The sequence below is a fragment of the Ipomoea triloba genome, chromosome 13 (assembly GCF_003576645.1).
Source record: "Ipomoea triloba cultivar NCNSP0323 chromosome 13, ASM357664v1".
Classification (NCBI taxonomy): Eukaryota; Viridiplantae; Streptophyta; class Magnoliopsida; order Solanales; family Convolvulaceae; genus Ipomoea; species Ipomoea triloba.
In genome coordinates this window covers 11,845,483-11,865,776 of record NC_044928.1, presented here as the reverse complement: position 1 = coordinate 11,865,776, position 20,294 = coordinate 11,845,483, and the positions used below count along the sequence as shown (strand labels likewise).

At 32.7% G+C, this 20,294-nt stretch overlaps 1 protein-coding gene across 1 annotated transcript in view; it reads left to right on the top strand.

The window, feature by feature from the left end:
* LOC116003113 (nudix hydrolase 8) overlaps window positions 1-2,835 on the top strand; it is a 4,540-nt gene extending 1,705 nt beyond the window's left edge. Inside the window, exons 2-9 of the mRNA XM_031243283.1 lie at window positions 247-506; window positions 706-771; window positions 935-1,072; window positions 1,428-1,505; window positions 1,639-1,689; window positions 1,809-1,843; window positions 2,046-2,154; window positions 2,302-2,835. Of these exons, the coding sequence (XP_031099143.1) occupies window positions 247-506; window positions 706-771; window positions 935-1,072; window positions 1,428-1,505; window positions 1,639-1,689; window positions 1,809-1,843; window positions 2,046-2,154; window positions 2,302-2,508 (944 nt within the window). The 3' untranslated portion in view covers window positions 2,509-2,835. The remainder of the gene's footprint in view (window positions 1-246; window positions 507-705; window positions 772-934; window positions 1,073-1,427; window positions 1,506-1,638; window positions 1,690-1,808; window positions 1,844-2,045; window positions 2,155-2,301) is intronic.
* The last annotated feature ends 17,459 nt before the right edge of the window (window positions 2,836-20,294 follow it).

Sequence of the window (20,294 nt, the reverse complement as noted above, 5' to 3'; positions counted from 1 at the left end):
TTTTTTTTTTTTTTTTTTTTTTTTTTTTTTGAAATATCTCGATCTCTACTTGATTTACAAGAACATTAGCAACCATGGTTCTTATAATATGATAGTAATTACACTTGAGGAAGTTCCGAATGGCAGTGCGATTATGCATTAGGTTTTCTCATTTTTGTGCATATTTTTGTGGAGGCTATAGTTAATCCAAGTATTCCAAATCTAAAACTTGTATTGTTTTTCCTGACATTATTGTTTCTTTTCCAGGCATTTATTTGAAGGCTTCTTATTCAAAGACTTCCCATGATGCAATTAGTGCAGTTGCGGAGGAAAAATTCTTAGTTGAAGCTTTTCCTTATCATATCAATGGAAGAAACGGTTCGAGTTTGTACCTTAGGGAAACTAGAGTCCTTGATGCCTCTGATGATGAGTATGGTGGAGTAGTTGTTAATCCAGGAAAGCTACCTTCCAACCCAAATACATTTACCTCTATGCTTCGTGCATCTCTCTCGCACTGGAAACTAAAGGTATTTTTAGTAATTATGTCTTCTTTTAACCCGAATTACTTGTATCTTTAGAATTAGTACCTTTATCCCCCACTGTTATGTTCTCACATCTTTTGGCTGCACAAGCATTTTCTCTCTTTCGTTTGTTTTGCCTAGCAAGTAGTAGATGGAAGTTGTTTATTCTGAGCAGTGCTAATTAATTTATGTAATTAAAATATAGGGAAAGCAGGGTGTTTGGCTTAAGCTTCCAATAGAAAAATCGGACTTGGTCCCTGTGGCTGTGAAGGTATAGATCTACTACATGTCTACATCTATTCTTTGGATTTTCAATCAAATTTGGAAAATCAGAAAGCTAAACAGACGACCATTGTGTTTCAAGATGGTTTATTAGCTTTTTCTGTCTGATCTGTCGATGTTGTTTGATGTTTTTGAAATTTATTTCTTTTCAGGAAGGGTTTGAATACCATCATGCAGAAAAAGGGTATGTGATGATGACTTACTGGATACCTCAAGGGCCTAGCATGCTTCCTTCTAATGCTTCTCACCAAGTTGGAGTAGGGGGTTTTGTGATCAATGACAAGAACGAGGTATGTGAACTTTTGAAAGAATAACTCTTAAGTGATTGATGATAAGGACGAGGATCTTTCTCCACAGTATTTATGTAGCTTTCCTCAGTGACTGTTTTAAAAGCGTTTTGCTTCAATTCTTGATATATTACATGGTTTCTTTAGTCAAGAAGTCCCACATAACGATTCATTTTCAGTAAATTTCTATTTCCTCTGAAGTTTCTAAAGCCTCTTTAACTTGATTGATCTGATGTTGAAATGCGAGGAATTGTCCTAGCAATACTTGCTTAGTTATAAGAGATGAAATTTTCCTAGTGTTAGAATCCCTTCCGATCCATAGAAGTGGACTAATACAGCCAATGGCCCGCCCATTCAGGTGCTTGTTGTTCAAGAAAAACATTGCGCTCCAGAGCTTTTTGGTCTTTGGAAAATACCAACTGGTTTCATTCTTGAGGTATGGTTTATTTCCTTGAATTCGATTTTTTTTTTTTTTTTTAATCTGAAGCCTCTTCTCTGTGAAGAGGACATTGGAACATGGAAACAAAAGATCTTATTTGGCTTTTATATATGTATTGTTGGATAATCAGTCAGAGGAGATCTATACTGGAGTTGTGAGAGAAATAAAGGAGGAAACAGGAGTAAGAAATCACGTCTTATATCATCTCACCTAGATAGTTACTTACTTTTAAAGAAATTTCAATTCACAAAAGCAGTCTGAGAAAATCATCATCATGGTTCTGCATTTTCCGTTTTCCAGATTGACACTGAATTTGTCGAAGTTATAGCCTTCAGGTAAATATAAGTCCGATCCACTTTTTTCACAACCTTGAATTATATATATCTGGATTGGTGAATCTATACTAGGCTGTTAATTAATACGTTTTACCCATCTCAGTTGGCAGGAAAATGCTTATACAAATATATATTATATGAACAACTAGACCATCTGTTCTGTTCTGTTGTGTTGCTAAGATGCGTGTTTGTATTCCTGCAGGCATGCTCATAATGTGGCATTTCAGAAGTCTGATTTGTTCTTTGTCTGTATGTTAAGACCCGTATCGAAACAGATCATGGTAGATGATCTGGAAATTCAAGCAGCAAAGGTACGAATTCATTCTTAGTAGTAATTTAACCGGGTGTGCTGAATCAAGAACTACATACTGCAAAAGAAACTATTTGCTTTCTTGTTTGATTGACAATACATTAGACGAGAGAGATATGAATGAATGATATGATATTATATATTTCAGTGGATGCCTTTAGTGGAGTTCGTGGAGCAGCCCCTCATACAATCAGACAGCATGTTCAAGAAAATCATCGACATCTGCCTTGCACGTCTGAGGAAGCGTTACTGTGGACTGTCTGTACACCAACTTGTGTCGAAATTCGATGGCAGACTATCCTCCTTGTACTTCAACACAGTCGAGAATTCGGATTCAAACTGCCAGGCTAATTGACACTTGCGCCAGCCTCATCTACCTCCATTCACAATATAATATAATGCTCTCATCTGCATATTCATTATATTGCCTCCTCGCCCTCGGCTCTTCTTCATGATGAAGCTGCGCAGATCAGAGTTGAACTCAACTATTAATATAACTGGCCCTGGCAGGGTCACATCTTTCTGCATGTATTTTAGTGTATGTATATATTCATCTATGTTGATATATGATATAGCTATCAGGATATATATATTCTTGTACATAAGTGGAGAATTTGCTGTCACCTCATCATCTTAGCTACCTAATTTAACTTCCACAATACAACTACTTTACCGTTATTCACTGTGGGTTTACTGCTGTTAAAAAACAAAAAATATGTTCCTCCAATATATAATTAAACATGGCCACTAACTCGACCAAGGAAGTGTTGCCACTTGCCAGTGGCCTTGTATAAAAACTATGCTTCTCTCTTACACTGCCACCCTTATGTACAATGGAGCAATAATTTAATATATTTTCTCATCAATGTTATTGATTCCAATTCCCAAAAGTTTGGTTAACCAATTACAATATTGGTTTTGTTTATTTATTAATGGAGATTATACCGTTTTTCAAAAAAAAAAAATGGAGATTATATCAGTTGGGTCCATACACTATTGCAATTTACTTGTAAAAGTCTCCTAATTAATTTGTTGTTCTATTTAGTCCCTTAACTATGAAAACGTTACCTAAAATAATCTTTTGTTAGCTTTTACTTTAAATCTCCGTTTGACAAAGGGGTATTTTTGTTCTTTCAGTCCGAGAATACTGAATCAGTTATTTTATGTTAAGGTTGAAGGAAGTAAAAATCCCAAAATCCAAAGGAGGCCCTCTTTGTCCTTCTTCGCAAGCCGTAGCAAACAATGACATGTGGCAGATGAGGAAGGTGAAGATGATAATGTCAATTAGGGGCAGACGTTTCAAGCTTCGGTTCAGTTTTAAAAAAGTTAATCTATTCGGTTTAACATTAGAATTCGGTTCGGTTTGAAACGGTTCCGTTTCAATTCGGATTTAATTCGATTCGGTTTAAGTCCCCAAATTTTAGCCTTTCCTAATTTTCCGAACATACTATCACATTATCCATATGCAAAATCTAAACATTATATAACAAAATTGCAATTCAAAGTCCAAACATACTACTAAGTACTAATTGCGAGGTAAAGAACAATTGCAACAAACAACAAAAGCGCAAAGTAGAGAACAAGCTATAACGAAATCAAATAAAAAATTTAAGAAAGACACAGTGAGAATAGGAATTAAACGATGGAGTAGGCACCAAGGGACTTAGATTTACTTCATTATTATTTTTGTTGTTGTTGTTGTTGTTGTTTATTATTATTACTAGTATTTCCACCCGTGCGATGCACGGGATAGATTTGTTATAATTGCATTGAGGATGGAAGGAAAATTTATGACTACATTTTTGCTCACCATTAAATTTCGAATGAAATGGATTAAATGTTGAAGAACCAACAGTTATTTGCAATACCGACTCATTTTCTTAAAAAACATAAAAGGATAAGTATTTAGAGAATTCTCATAGAATGATTCGTACTTTAAATGCACAACTATGAATGCATCTCCTATTTGTAATATTAAATCGTATATATTAAGTGCATATATATTATTTGGTTTGCTAACCACTGCAATATTTTTGAGAAATAATAAAATCAAATAAGTACATAATAATTAACACATTAATTGGAGTAAATCAATAATTTAAAACAACAAATAAAAAAATGTATATACTAAAATGTAAAGGTTATTATAAATAATTTAAATTTGAGTTGTATTACCATTCCTAGGCATATTAATAGGTGTTCTTGGATAGCAAACCATAAATTCACCGTACAATGCTTCATCATCCGCCACTACAATTATTTATGCTCGAGGAAGGAAAATTATAAATTGTATTTTATTTACATAAAATAGTTAGGTACATGATTGAGATAACAAATTCACTTGCAATTAAACTGAGATTAGTTGAACTAAATGTTGGTGCACCAATAGCTTGTTCTAACAATGGCTAAGCATTATCGAACAACCTATTTGGTTGGAGCAACGATTCTTGTATATTATTCTGATTACACAATGACTCGTTTTCTTAAAAATAAAATGTCTGAGTTAAATCAATTGTCAAGAAATGACTCGTAATATAAATAAATAACGAAGAATTCATTCAGTGATAAACATTTCATTTTATATGTTAATTAGATATTTATTACTTAATAAATTTTAATTACATATTGTATTCAAGATGAACATAACCCAAAACAACACTTTCTATAATTTCCTAGGAAAAAATATAAAACATTGCTGCCCAAAATTAGATATCTCTAAAACAATGTCGTTTTGGGGCGGTTTATATATATATATATATATATATATATATATATATATATATATATATATATATATATATATATATATATATAGAGAGAGAGAGAGAGAGAGAGAGAGAGAGAGAGAGATTTGTAAAAAAATTTCATTTGGTTTCATGTTTCATTTGGTCATTTTGGTTCTCCTACTCTCGAATTGATGTCTCCATATGAGAAACCCTAATCTTTCTGAATTTGTAATCTCCCTCAAATAACTTAAGATTTACATTTCTCAATTTGAGAAACCCAAGTCCGAATTTGGTCCAGTCTCCGTAACACGAATGCGTATATACCCAATTAATTTCTATGTCGTTTTTCTCCAATTGGAGAACACATGCACGAGTTATCAAATAATTGAATCCATATATGTATTTCTCAATTTGAAAAATCCTAGTCTAGTTTCTCAAACTGAAAAATTCAAAACTGGAGTGCTCATTAAAAAAATGAAAGCTCATAGTTAATTATTAGTACAGTAATAGTTAATTAAATGAGTAGTTTAAATTTGATTAAAGAGTCCAACAATGAATGTCATGACTCAGTTTATGTGAATAGTGGCCTAAAGAAAAACATAGCATTTATACCAAAATCTTAATTTGTTCAATATCCACAGTGCTAATGTTTGGGATTTTGTTTATATTAATAAGTCAGATTAGTAATTTTAATATAAAATTGTATTACGAATAGGAGAGTAAAAAAGAAAATATATTTTATTACGAATTCTATTACCACATTTTAATTTACAATTGTAGCACGAATAGAAATTGTATTACCACATTATACAATACTAGTAAATTACTCGTGCGATGCACGAATTAATTTTTTATTATATATTTAAATAATAAAATTAAAGGTAAATTATAAATAATTATAATATTTGAAAGTGTACATTTATTTAATTATAAGATCAATGCAAAGATATCAATAATATATGAATCATTTTATCGCATTTATTTTAGAAAAATCAATATGTAATATGAGTTATGAAATTATATTATTATTTAAAATAAATATGAGAAAAGGGAAAATAATTTTAAAAATCATTAATATGATTTTTGATTATAAAGATAATTTTATTACCAGTACTCTGTAATTACTTTCAATTCCTTAATTTCTTGTTCTCCACTATTAGCTTAATTAAAAATATTTCCTTATTTTACTTAATTACTTAATTCCATTATTAGCTTAATTATAATTAATTCCCTAATTTCTTAATTAGTATATAATAAAAGGGAGGAAATGACTACCTAATAATAATATTATAGTACACTATGTTTTAAAATCTATTTAATAGTTTTCCTTTACAATGATTTTTAGTTTTTTCGTATATTCATTAACTAAAAAAATGATTTTTTGATTGTAAAGACAATATTATTACCATTTAAATTCTCTGTATTAAATATTTTTTATACTATTAATTATTAATTATCTTTATAACGATAATTTTGAAAATATTTTATTTATTATAAATATTAATATTGTGAAAGATTTGCGTATATTCATTAACTAAAAAAATGAGTTTTTCATTATAAAGATAATTTTATTACCATTTAAATACTTTGTAATTACTTTCAATTCCTTAATTTCTTATTCTTGATTATTAATTTAATTACAATTATTTCCTTATTTTTATTAATTCATTAATTCTATTATTTCCATATTTTAATTAATTCATTAATTCTATTATTAGCTTAATTTTAATTAATTCCTTAATTAGTATAATAATAAAATTAAGGAAAGAAATCACTATCTAATAATAATATTATAGTACACTAAATTTTAAAATGTATTTGATATTTTTTTTCTTTACAATGATTTTTACCTTTTCTGTATATTCATTAACAAAACAAAATGTTTTTTTTTTAATTATAAGGCACTTTTATTACCATTTAAATACTCTTTATTAAATATTTTACATAGTATTAATTATCATTATAATGATTATTTTGAAAATATTTTATTTATTGCAAATATTAATATTTTTAAAAATTTGCTTATATTCATTAACTAAAAAAATAATTTTTTTAATTATAAAGATAATTTTATTACCATTTAAATACTCTATAATTACTTTCAATTCCTTAATTTCTTATTTTCCATTATTAACTTAATTAGAATTATTTCCTTATATTACTTAATTCCTTAATTTCATTATTAGCTTAATTATAATTAATTCCTTAATTAGTATAATAATTAAAATATTTTAATTATTACAAATATTGATATTTTGAAACATTTGCTTATATTCATTAACTAAAAAAATGATTTAATATACGCTTGCAGGCACCTTCATTTGTTTTCCCAAATTACAGGAGCATCGGTAAATGGAGAAGATGAAGATTGCTCTAAAGGTTAATCATCAGAAAGTAAATCAGGAATAAGGAATAAAGATTCTAAACATAGTTACGTTTCCATTGTATATGATTTTTTTGATTATAAGGCACTTTTATTACCATTTAAATACTCTTTATTAAATATTTTATATAGTATATTAATTATCATTATAATGATTATTTTGAAAATATTTTATTTATTGCAAATATTAATATTTTGAAAATTTTGCTTATATTTATTAACGAAAAAAATATTCTTTTAATTATAAAGATAATTTTATTACCATTTAAATACTTTATAATTACTTTCAATTACTTAATTTGTTATTTTTGATTATTAACTTAATTAGAATTATTTCCTTATATTACTTAATTCCTTAATTAGTATAGTAATTAAAATATTTTAATTATTGCAAATATTGATATTTTGAAAGATTTGCTTATATTCATTAACTAAAAAATTATTTAATATACGTTTGCAGACACTACAATCTGTATACCATGGAGAGATCTTTCTCGCAATAGTCTTCATTTGTTTTCCCAAATTACAGGAGCATCCATAGATGGAGAAGATGAATATTGCTCTATAATTACTAAAATGCCCCTATAATTGGGCGGAAAAATTTTGGAGGAGGATATTACTTTTATATATAGTATAGATTATGTAAACCTTAGTAGTATAGGAGTGCTTTGGACGATAATTAAAATGAGGATTTAGTTTTTATTAATATAGTATAGATTATGTTGCAATGAAGTATATATACAGTATTATTACGATTAGTAATTTTAATCTAGAATTGTATTACAAATAGGAGAGTAAAAAAGAAAATATATTTTATTACGAATTCTATTACCACATTTTAATTTACAATTGTAGTACGAATAGGAATTGTATTACCACATTATACAATATTATGTAAACCTTAGTAGTATAGGAGTGCTTTGGACGATAATTAAAATTGAGGATTTAGTTTTTATTAATATAGTATTGATTGTGTTGCAATGAAGTATATATACATTATTATTATGATTATTAATTTTAATCTAGAATTGTATTACAAATAGGAGAGTAAAAAAGAAAATATATTTTATTACGAATTCTATTACCACATTTTAATTTACAATTGCAGTATGAATAGAAATTGTAATACCATATTTAACAATATTACGTAAACCTTAATAGTATAGGAGTGTTTTGGGCGTGAATTAAAACAGAGGGTTTTGTTTTTATTAATAGTGTAGATTGCATTGTAGGGAATTACATGTACTGTATTATTAAGATAAGTAATTTTAATCTAGAACTGTATTACGAATAGGAGAGTATAAAACAATATATTTTATTACCACATTTTAATTTACAATTGCAGTACGAATACGAATTGTATTAACATATTTCAAAATATTACGTAAACCTTAATAGCATAGGAGTGTTTTGGTCGGGAATTACAATGGAGAATTTAGTTTTTATTAATAGTACTTGTATTTTCACTCGTGCGATGCACGGAATGGATTTGTTATAATATATTAAGAATATTTGGATCGAATATATAATTATATAAATTATAACATCAAATATTATATAGTACAATTGAATATATGTTTTGGATCGATTATGTTTTTTGATGTTATCCATGTTTGAATTCCAGTTAATAATTGCTTAATTAATAGCTAATGTGTAGATGTACGCATGTGGTGCTGGAATTTTAGAGATTTTATATATCATTTTTTTAGGATTTTTATAAATTGGGCAAATATGCGCGTTCTTTGGTAACTTAGTTATAAGAATTAATTGCTATTATAACTCATATGTATGGAAGATATGTTTTTGTGTAGATATATAGCAATTTTTTTATTTTGAAAAAAAAAACATAATATCACTGGTTGTATTTACACATTATTGAAAATCTCTTTGTAGACAACATCGGTAGTAGCAACACAATCTTGTCCATCCTTGTCTAGAACTAATTAACACTTTCAGGCTATCAGGATGGGTGACTCGGGAGAAAGTCATGTACAATTGACCATGATTAAAAACTGGTTTTTTTCAGCAATAACCCAACGTGAGTTAGTGTTCGGCCCTGGCTTGTGTAGATAGTCATGTGATATCTACTATTTTGTACAATAATTCACCCCTTATTTTAGTTGTTTTGATGTTTATTTTCTTTATCCCAGTGAAATTGAGAATTGTTTGTGTGTTATATTGTTACAAGGGTTGAATTATCCACAAGGAGCAGCAAATGAAGAATTTTGGAACATTTTGGACAAGTTTTGGAAGAAAAGGAAATTACAAGGAAAGGAAACACGAATAAGAATTGGAAAAGAATTGGAAGTTGTCTCATGGGCCCAAGGCCCATCTATCTCCTATATATTCTACATATTCTCTACAATTTAAGGAGTTCCCAACCCTAGTTAGTTTTAGTTTACTTTTCCCATTCTCTTTATATTTCCCTAGCATAGTTTAGATTAGTTATATATTAGATTATTTAATCTCAAGCTTGGAATCACGGATTGAAGTTGGAATTGTTCTTCATTATTAGTAAAGTTTTCTCTTCTCTTTATATTTCTTGCAATATTTATGATGATTTATTATATTTTGCTTTGTTTACTTTTATGATGCATGAGTAGTTAGCTTTTGGGTTTGGATTAGGGTTCTATTGCTATTTTTGATGCTAGGTTTATAATTATTGCATAAAGGGATAATTTATTGATCTAGGGTTTTTATATTTGAATTGGATTAAAAATTCCTCTTATTGATAATTGATGCGCAACTTTTATTGATTTGCTTTGGAGAGGATTTCATCACAACGAAAGTTGGGTGAAAGACTCAGCCTAACCAATTTCAACCCAATTTTTCCTACTATGAGAATATGGGTAATTTGGGGGCTTATAATGTTTTTGTGTTTTAAGGTTAAGATTGATACATCACGAAAGTGGGGCAATCCTAGCCTAATTCTAGTTTATTGATTACGAAAGTAACTGAACTGAATTCTTGAGTGCATTGCCAATAAATCCCTTGGTTAATTGTTTTTCCCTAATTTTGAGATTGTTAGAACATCAAGATTGCAATACCCCTAATTTGACCCATTCTTTTATCATATAGTTTATTCCTCATTTAATTTGCATCTTTTATTTTATTTACATTCTTTAATCTTAGTTTGCTTGGATTCTAGTGAATTCCAACACTTTAGTGACTAGAATTTAATAATTCACACAATACGTGCCATAGCCCCAATCCTCAGCAGAACGACATTTCACCCTCTTTTTACACTCACAATTATACTCATCATCATGGCATATGCAAGCACCAATGGAAATTATTTATGCTTGAACTTGAAGGACAATCTTGTATCAGAAAGAGTGAGAGACATTCGAGGGATAAAAACTTTGGTTCCTTCATGTGTCCATTAACTATTCTTGTTTCAACAATGTGATCTGCCAATCTTGTGATGATGAGTCGCGTACCGTTATAAAGACCAAGAGAATGGTCTATCTTGCCCAATAATATAACAGGTGCACCGACCTTTAATTAATGTCAATGAATGATTAAGAAAATCATACAATCTCAAACTATTTAAGAATTTAGGAGTGTGTACTTCTAATAGATTTTCACCATCTGGTTCTACTTTACACAAAGAGTTACAACTTAAATATGTTCGTCCTTTCGCAATATTCATGTCGCACATGTACTGATTAATTTGATCAACGACATCTAAAGTCGGCAAACGGATCACTGACCTTCCAGCTGCGACTCATCAAACGTGTTAAATCTTGAGCTTGAAATTTTAAAAAATCACTTTTAATGTGATCAAAGAATTGAGTCATAACAATATTGACACTGAAATTTTAATTTTATAATCTACATGTATACATTCTGTGATTTTTTTCATAAAATTAGTTTTGATAGTCAAACTGTAAAACATATTGATTTTACCAATCACTAAATTTCAAAATGTTTCAGATTCCCAGGTATATATAAGTAAAACTCACATCTAAAGCCTAATTTTTTTGTCAATATTTCATATATATATATATATATATATATATATAAAGCAAGTCTCTAACTATTGTGAGAAGTTAGTAACCTTGAGTCTAACTTACAACATAAGGCATTGTGTGATAGTGGGTAGTAACTTTGAGGTAAGATCATTCAAGCATATAAGCATGTTTCGAGCTTGTTTCTATGCTCTCAAAATTCAAATCATCATAATGGCATCAGGCAATAAACAAAAATATATCAGAATGTATGAATCATATATCTAAACTGTTAATCCAAACTTCACTCCAGATTACCAAATGGAGTGTATGACTTTTTCGAATGATGCCCATCCAAACTGTTGAAATGCGATGTCCATAACCGTTAATTGGCAGACTACTCATGCTTCATATTTCATCAAAGTATCTGTTTCTTATGATATTATGATTTATAACATATAAGAATCGACAAATAAACTATAGTATGAGTCTTCCTTGCATGCAACAAATATCACAAAAATTAAGTGTTCTAAAATAAGTGTATAAATGCAATATGTAGATAATTTGCATTGCATTATATATCATTAATTTAATTACTTGTCGGTTAATAATTGCAAGATCTTGAGGTACACTTATATTTTGATATTCAGTAAGTATAACTATATTAGAGAAAAATTTACCTAGGAGTAATAGGATAATCAGTTGAGTGATTGTTGGTTGACCGTAGAGCGTTGATATTCTCTGGGCAAATAATTGTTGAAAAAATAGCATAAAATGACATTTTAGTAGCTATATTGTGGTACAAATACATGTGGGTCCACTTTCAATTTGGGTTGGGTCAAAGTGGATTCGAGTTCTTCGTAGTTAGACGAAAAGATTGATATACTGTACGCTCAAAACAGATAATGTGTGAATGAGAAATTGGTTCTCAAAGTTGGCCCATTTGAGTTTTAAAAAATGGAAAGAAAAAACTTTCAAGTAGCTTTAGTCCCAAATTGGTTTGGGAAGTGGGTTTGCACAACTACTTATACAAGAGTTATTTTAAGGCTTATTGAATTGTATAGTATAGAGGCTCTCTCTCGCGTGCAAGGGGTGCAAATCAAATCCCAAAATGAGATTGAAAAGGCTTGACTCGTGTGCGCCAACACCTGCATGCATGAATGTCGTTCAGAAAATCGGGTTGAGTTATGCGAAATTTTTGTAACATCAACCATTGTGCTTGTTTTTTTACCCAAACCTTAATAGTATAAGAGTGTTTTGGGCGGGAGTAATTGTATTACCATATTGAATAGGAATTGTATTACCATATTTTACAATATTACGCAAACCTGAATAGTATAGGAGTGTTTTGGGTGGGAAGTTAAAGTTGAGGATATTCTTTTTATTAATAGTATAGATTGCATTGCAGGAAAATATATGTATTGTATTATTACGATTAGTAATTTTAATCTAGAATTGTATTATGAATATGAACGTAGGGAAAAATATATTTTATTAGGAGTTGTATTACCATATTTTAATATATAATTGTATTACGAATAGGAATTGTATTACCATATTTTACAATATTACGCAAACCTTAATAGTATATGTTTTGGGCGGGAAGTTAAAGTTGAGGATATTGTTTTTATTAATAGTATAGATTTCATTGCTGTAAAATATATGTACTGTATTATTATGATTAGTAATTTTAATCTAAAATTGTATTACGAATAGGAACGTAGGAAATAATATATTTTATTAGGAGTTGTATTACCATATTTTAATGTACAATTGTATTACGAATAAGAATTGTATTACTATATTTTACAATATTACGCAAACTTTAATAGTATATGAGTGTTTTGGGCTGGAAGTTAAAGTTGAGGATATTGTTTTTATTAATAGTATAGATAGATATATATTGCATTGTAGGGATTTATAAGTACTGTATTATTATGATTAATAATTTTAAATCTAGAACTGTATTACGAATAGGAGAGTAAAAAGCAATATATTTTATTACGAATTCTATTACCACATTTTAATTTACAAGTGCAGTACGAATAAGAATTGTATTAACATATTTAACAATATTACATAAACCTTAATAGTATAGGAGTTTTTTGGGCGGGAATTAAAATGAAGGATTTTGCTTTTATTAATAGTATAGGAGTGTTTTGGGCGTGAATTAAAACGGAGGATTTTGTTTTTATTAATAGTATAGATATAGATTGCATTGCAGGGAATTATATGTATTGTATTATTAAGATAAGTAATTTTAATCAAGAATTGTATTACGAATAGGATAGTAAAAAAAATATATTTTAATACCACATTTTAATTTACAATTGTAGTACGAATATGAATTGTATTAACATATTTCAAAATATTACGTAAACATTAATAATGATGTTGTGTATTGCGGTGAGGGTGAAGGTGAAGTGGTAAAACGAAGAGTCAAGACTCCCCGAGTGTCGTGTCTCTCAAGGATAGCGAATGGGAACCGAATACGTGTGACATTTAGGAAGTTGAAGGGTAAGAGTTACAAGAATCAAAGGTGAAGGTTTTGTTCATGGTTGGTTTGGTAAAAAGGAGAAAGGTAAAATAAGATAGAAAATGCAAAAGGTAAAAGGAAGGGGGTGCATGCCAAAGTCAAGCCAAAGGATTGATTATCGTAGGTAGCTTGGAATTGGGTTTCGGGATTGATCTAGGGAGTCAAGGTCTTAGTATTGAGTGGCGTCACACTCAAACTCTCAATCCTCATTCGGTTGAGGCATTTTATCGAACACCTAGCCTACCACTCCTCTCGGATCTCGTCCTTTCGGACTAAGAGCGGAGATGTAGATGAGTTGGGCTCGTGAGAGGCCGCTATCGCGCACTCTCTCACTTCCACTCGGTTCACTAACTATCCCGGCCGGAAACAATAGCAAAGATTAAGCAACATCATCCATACAAAACATCAATCATACTCCCACAACACACAAGATCATAAGATAAATTATAAGCATCAATCCATAGATCAACAAGGGCACACACACCCAAACTAATCTACTCTAACATAATAAACATTAATAGAAGCAATATAAACAAAGCAAGAAAGTAAAGATTCAAACTTTATATTAAAAGAAGAATGTTACCTAAAGGAAGCTTTAAATCTACATCATCATCTTCATCCTAATCTACTCTAATCTAAGGAGGAGTATATGTTTTCCTCCCCAAAGGGGAAGAAATTAAGAAGAGAAAACTAGATCTAAAGATTGTGGTGTGCCTCCTCCTCCCTCAAAGGTCTGAAATAATGAGCCTTATATAGGGGGAACAAAATAAGGGCAAGATAGACAATTTCCGCGCAGCAGAATTTTAGGGCTGATACAGGGGTCTCGTCTTATCAGTGTTGAAATGGAGGGTATTTTCGTCCGTTTACCTATTTTATGCCTAATATACACTGAGAAATAGTTGAGGGATCATTTTGGGAATAGTCGATAGACCATTTTAGGAAAAACTCTTTTATTTATTTCATTTTTGTTTATTTTCATTTTTTAGACTCTATCAAATTAGAACTATACATTTTTCCTTACAAATATAAATAGTTAAAATCGCATAATCCAACCTCAAAATTTAACTTTCTCTACAAAATTTTTCCCTCTGTCTAAACATAGAAACTTTTCCTCTATCCCTATCAAGTTTTACAATAAGTTTTGTAAATTTCATAAATACTTGTATACTTTTTATTTTTATCTTTGTGTGTGTGTGTGTGTGTGTGTGTGTGCGTGCGTGTATGTAAAATCATAATAAAAGTTTAATAGACAATCAATCACTATGTATCATATTAAATATTATTTTTATCGTTGAAAACAACATTTTTAGTTACATACCTTGGTAAAAACGTTTTGCTTTCAAATTTAATTTTATTAATATTCATATATAAAATACAAATAATTTCAAAATGGCAAGAACTTTTAATTGTGGTAAAGGATGAGGCTTTAGATTTAGGATTGTCTGTTTTATGCTAATTATTTTTGCATTTGATTTGTTAGGTTTTCCAACTAAGAAGTGAAGCGTACTTCTCAATTTCGAGAAGTGCCAGAAGCACCTCTCTGACCTAGAAGTGCGCCATCGATCGTGTGACTGAGAAGTAAACTTACCTTTTGATCATAGATGAGATTTTACTTTTCGGCTCAGCCGAGAAGTTTACTAGAAAAAACTTACCTTTCAGTCCAACATTTTCCCTACATTTTGTACTTTTGGAAAAAACTTACCTTTTTGTCACACTGCCTGACACTTATCCCTCTTTTCCGGAAGTTGTGGATCCAGTCAGACCTTGCAAGTGCGTGCCTCATCCTCCTAAGAAGGGATGAAGGGTGTGATTTGATGTAACCTTATGCTTTGTATGATATGAATAAACTAATCTTTGTCTTTTCTTCTCATTCCGCTTTTCCCTTTAAGGTCTGAAAAGGCCAGCGTCGGCCGCCTTCTCAATGAAGCACGACTGGTCAACTCCTGACAATAATTCCAACACCATCCTCTTCTTTTAAGGCCTGAAAAGGCCAGTTGTCGCTTCACTTCGCAAGGAAGCATGACTGGTCAGCTCCTGACTGAAACACCAAACCCCCTTTCTCCTTGACCTAAAAAGGCTAGTAATCGACCCGCTTCGCGATGAAGGGCGACTGGTCAACTCCTGACAATAACTCCAACACCATCTCTTTCTTCTAAGGCCTAAAAAGGCTAGTTGTCGACCGACTTCGCAAGGAAGCGCGACTCAGCTCTTGATTGAAACACCAAACCCCCTTTCTCCTTAACCTGAAAAGGCCAGTAATCGTCTTGGATTGCACACGAATATTTTTGCAACTAACGAAGAAGTTTTATTACTCGAACTAAATAATACACTGATTAATTATGGCAACTAAGTGCCTATATCGAATAAGTAAACGATAAATAACACTAATGATAGAACTTCTTCAAGTGGTAAGCGTTCCAAGTTCTTTCCACCTGACCACCCTCCATGATTTCCAACCGGTATGTGCTCGGGAAGACTATTTCTGAGATCTTATAAGGCCCTTCCCATTTTATGGCTAACTTCCCCCTCTTAGTGAGTCGACTGGCCTCCCGATCCCTCAGGACTAAGTCACCCACTTGAAGGTGCTTCACTTTGGCCTGCTTATCTTGATATCTTTTGACTGCTTACTGGTACTCGACCATTCCAACGTACGCGACATCCCGCCTTTCCTCCAAAAAGTTCTTTTCAATCTGCAAGCTTTCTTCGTTGCCCTCGTCGTTATACAACATGATTCGTCGACTGGGCACCTGGACTGCAGTCGGGACCTTTGCCTTGATGCCAAAGTCTAAAGCAAACGGTGTCTTTGCGTGGAGTTGCTCGGTAGGTCCAAAGTACCTTTTTCTATTGCTCGACCCAAGTACCACCCAACTCTTCCAACCTTTTCCTCAATCCATCCAGTAAGGTATGATTCAAATTTTTGATCTACCCATTCGACTGATGATAAGCAACAAAAACCTTAATGTGCCAAATACCATGTTGTACACAGAAGGCTGCAAACGATCGATCATCAAACTGCCGGCCATTGTCAGTGACCAACTGTTCTGGTAGTCCAAATCGGCAGATAATATTCCTCAAAATAAATCGGCGGCATTGGTACTCAGTGATGGTGCCTAACGACTCAGCTACTGCCCATTTGGTGAAGTAGTCTATCGCGACAATGCAGAATTTATGTCGGCTGGGCGCTTGTGGCAACGGTCCGAGTAGATCCACTCCCCACTTAACGAAGAGGATGGCAGTCGTGACTAGCGTATAAAAGGAGGCTGGTCAGGTATCCTTTTCCACAAAATCTTGAGAGGTCGGGCATTTCTTGACCTCTTCTATGCAATCCTTCACCATAGTCGGCCAATAGTATCCTTGGATGACCAACTTACGAGCAAGCGTGTTGGCGCCTTGGTGAGCCACGCAAATTCCCCTATGAGCTTCCTCCATCACCATTTTAGCTTCATTGGGGAGCAAACAGCGGAGCAAGGAACCACCAAACGACCACTTGTATAGCCAACCATCCACTATTTCGTAAAGCGAAACTCTCATCCGTATTCGGTCGGCCTCAGCCTTATCATTGGGTAGTTCGCATTTTTCCTTGTATCTCATGATTTTAGCTATGCAATGACGTGTACTAGCAGCACCATCTGTTTGAATTTCCCACCAATCCACTTCGTTAGGTTCCTTGTCGGCATGAGGCTCCTCCGCTTGCGCTGAGCATTCCACTATGAAATCTGCCAATGCTTGGGCCTTAACTGAGGGTCTAGAGAGGTATTCAAGCCCGTATTGAGTGAGCTTGATCGCCCACTTAATTAATCGACCGGATGAGTACGGGCTTCGCAAGATGCTAGCTATGGGCCAGTCAATCAAAACTCTGACATGATATGCTTGGGAGTAGGGCACCAACTTTCGGACAGTCACGATCAAAGCGAAGACTACTTTTTCTAGTGGCGTGTACATTATTTCTGCACATTTGAGCATTCGCCCCACATAGTAGACTGGGTGTAGCATTTTATTCTCCTTGCGCACTAAAATTGATGCGCTACTTTCTGAGAGGCGGCCAAGTATAAGAACAATGTTTCCCCCTCCTTGGGCTTAGACAGCAAGGGAGGGGCAACAATTAATTCTTTAAATCCTCAAACGCAGTCTGGAACTCTTCCGCCCATTGAAATCCCTCTCATTTCCTCATAGCCTCGAAGAATGGTAGGGAACAATCGGCCGACTTAGACAAGAACTGACTAAGGGCTGCATGTCCAAGATTGCTTTGACCTTCTCTAGATTAGGCTCAATCCCACGCCTAGTGACCATATATCCCAAGAACTTCCCTCCTCTAACTGCAAAGACGCATTTCTTCGCGTTCAGCCTCAAGTTATATCTTCTCATTATGCTGAAGTAGTCGGTCAGATCTTTCACATACTCATATTTTTCCTTACTTTTGACCAACATGTCATCCACATAGGCGGCCATAGACTTGCCAATCAGGCTCTTGAACAGTCTAGCCACCATGCGGGTATAAGTAGCTCCTGAATTCTTCAACCCGAAGGACATTACTCAGTAACAGTAGACTCCATCCAACGTAATAAAGGCAGTTTTTTTTTTTCATCTTTCGCGTGCATAAAGATTTGATGGTATCCACGAAAGGCATCCATGAAGCTCAACAGTGCACAACCAGTCCTTTCGTCTACCAGCTGGGTGATTAGTGGTAACGGGAAAATGGTCCTTAGGGCAGGCTTTATTTAGGTCCGTGTAGTCAATATACATCCGCCGGGCCGGTGGTTTAGGTACCAATACTACGTTGGCCAATCAGCCTGGGTACTTGACCTCCCGTATATGTCCAGATGATAGCAACATGTCAACCTCCCTTTTCACAAAGTCTCGTCGGTCATTCGACAAGTAACGCCACTTTTGGGCTACGGGTTTTAATCTCGGGTCCACTGTCAGTCTGTGCGTAACTGCGTAATGATAGCTTTGTCGACTCTTGACATATCCTCAGGTCCCCAAGGCATCACAGTGCGGGGTTGGTCCCTACGGCAAGTCCTCATTAGTGAACGTGATGGGCTCTCGGCACGGCTTCTTCTGATTAGATTCCTAAGTAGCGATTGCCCCAATGTATAATTGCCTAGCCCACGCTTTTTGAGCACCCAACGTATCTCCCCCCTCAGGGCCTCCTATGATCATGTTAATACGGGCTTGCCTTTCTAGCTTTTACTGCTTTCTCCTTTTACTAAGGGTTTCTTACCTTTATCCACCATCTTTTCAGTCAGCCGGTGAGCATTATCTCGCCGCCACGGTAGAACGGAATGTCGCCACTAGTTGGTTGGTTGCCCACACTAGATTAACTTTTCGAGTTTGGCTTTTAATACCGCACAGTCTTCCGTGGAGTGTGAGTTGTTCCGATGATATCGACAGTATGGGGCACGCTCATCTAGCACTTGTGGATTATCTCCAGGACGAAAGGGTGGTGGAGGAGGCAACTGTTCTCATACTTCTTGGACGGGCTGGACAGGTAACCGATAATCACTTTGCCCCAGTCTATCATGCACTCGTCTAGAGTTTATTCACCCCAAATCGACTCCTTCTGCACGGGTATTCTTATAGTCATCTGGTCAAGGTCGCTTGGAAGCACCGCCAACTTACTTTCTCTTTTGCTCGACTGCTTCTTTAGTATCTGCTTGCTAATTGACTCTCTAGTACTTTTAATGTAGTTTCTAAATATATAAATCTTATACACTAATAATAAACTTAATATTATGAAATGTTGAATTAAAAATAACTTCACTCAAGTCTCGTTAAACAAACTAGACACATAAAATGGGACAAAATGAGTATTAAAGACTAAATCATCAAAGGAAAATACTACATGGATTTTCACTTCTTACTCCAACTTTTACTCCCTCTCACAAATCCTTGATGTAGACACTTTTACTGGGACCCACATGATGAAAATATCATATCTTTAGTTGCCACATCATGGAGTAAAAGTGAGGGAGTACATGTAGTAGAACTCACCATCAAATGAAAAGTGTCATGTCAAGAGCGAGATTATGAGGGTTGGGTATCATTATATATATATATATATATATATATAAGCATAATTAAAATATTGAGTCTTGTTCTAAATAATCAAAGCGAGATTAATTAAACGAAAAAAAAACTTAATCTAGATTTGTTAAAAAAAATATGCAAGAAAATGATTTTAAAAGTTCCTTATGTGTAATCTTTGAATGCTATGCATATAGTCTATCTAATTAATTGATCAAAGTTCGTGTTAAATTTTATATTGTATTATATTTTTTAATACATTCTAACATATTCATAATATATGTTTAATAATTATACCGACTCTAATTAGGATAGGGTTCGAACCTAAGACCTTCCTTATGAAAGTCAATGAACAAGTTAAAAATAATAAATAGCTAACGGAATACTCCGTTACTAAAGTTTACACTAATGAAATGCACGGGTATTTAGGGAAAGTAAATGATATAATAGAGGGTAATGTAGAAAAATAAAAAAAAATAATAAAACCAAAATAATATGAGTCATTCATTTCAACAAACAATT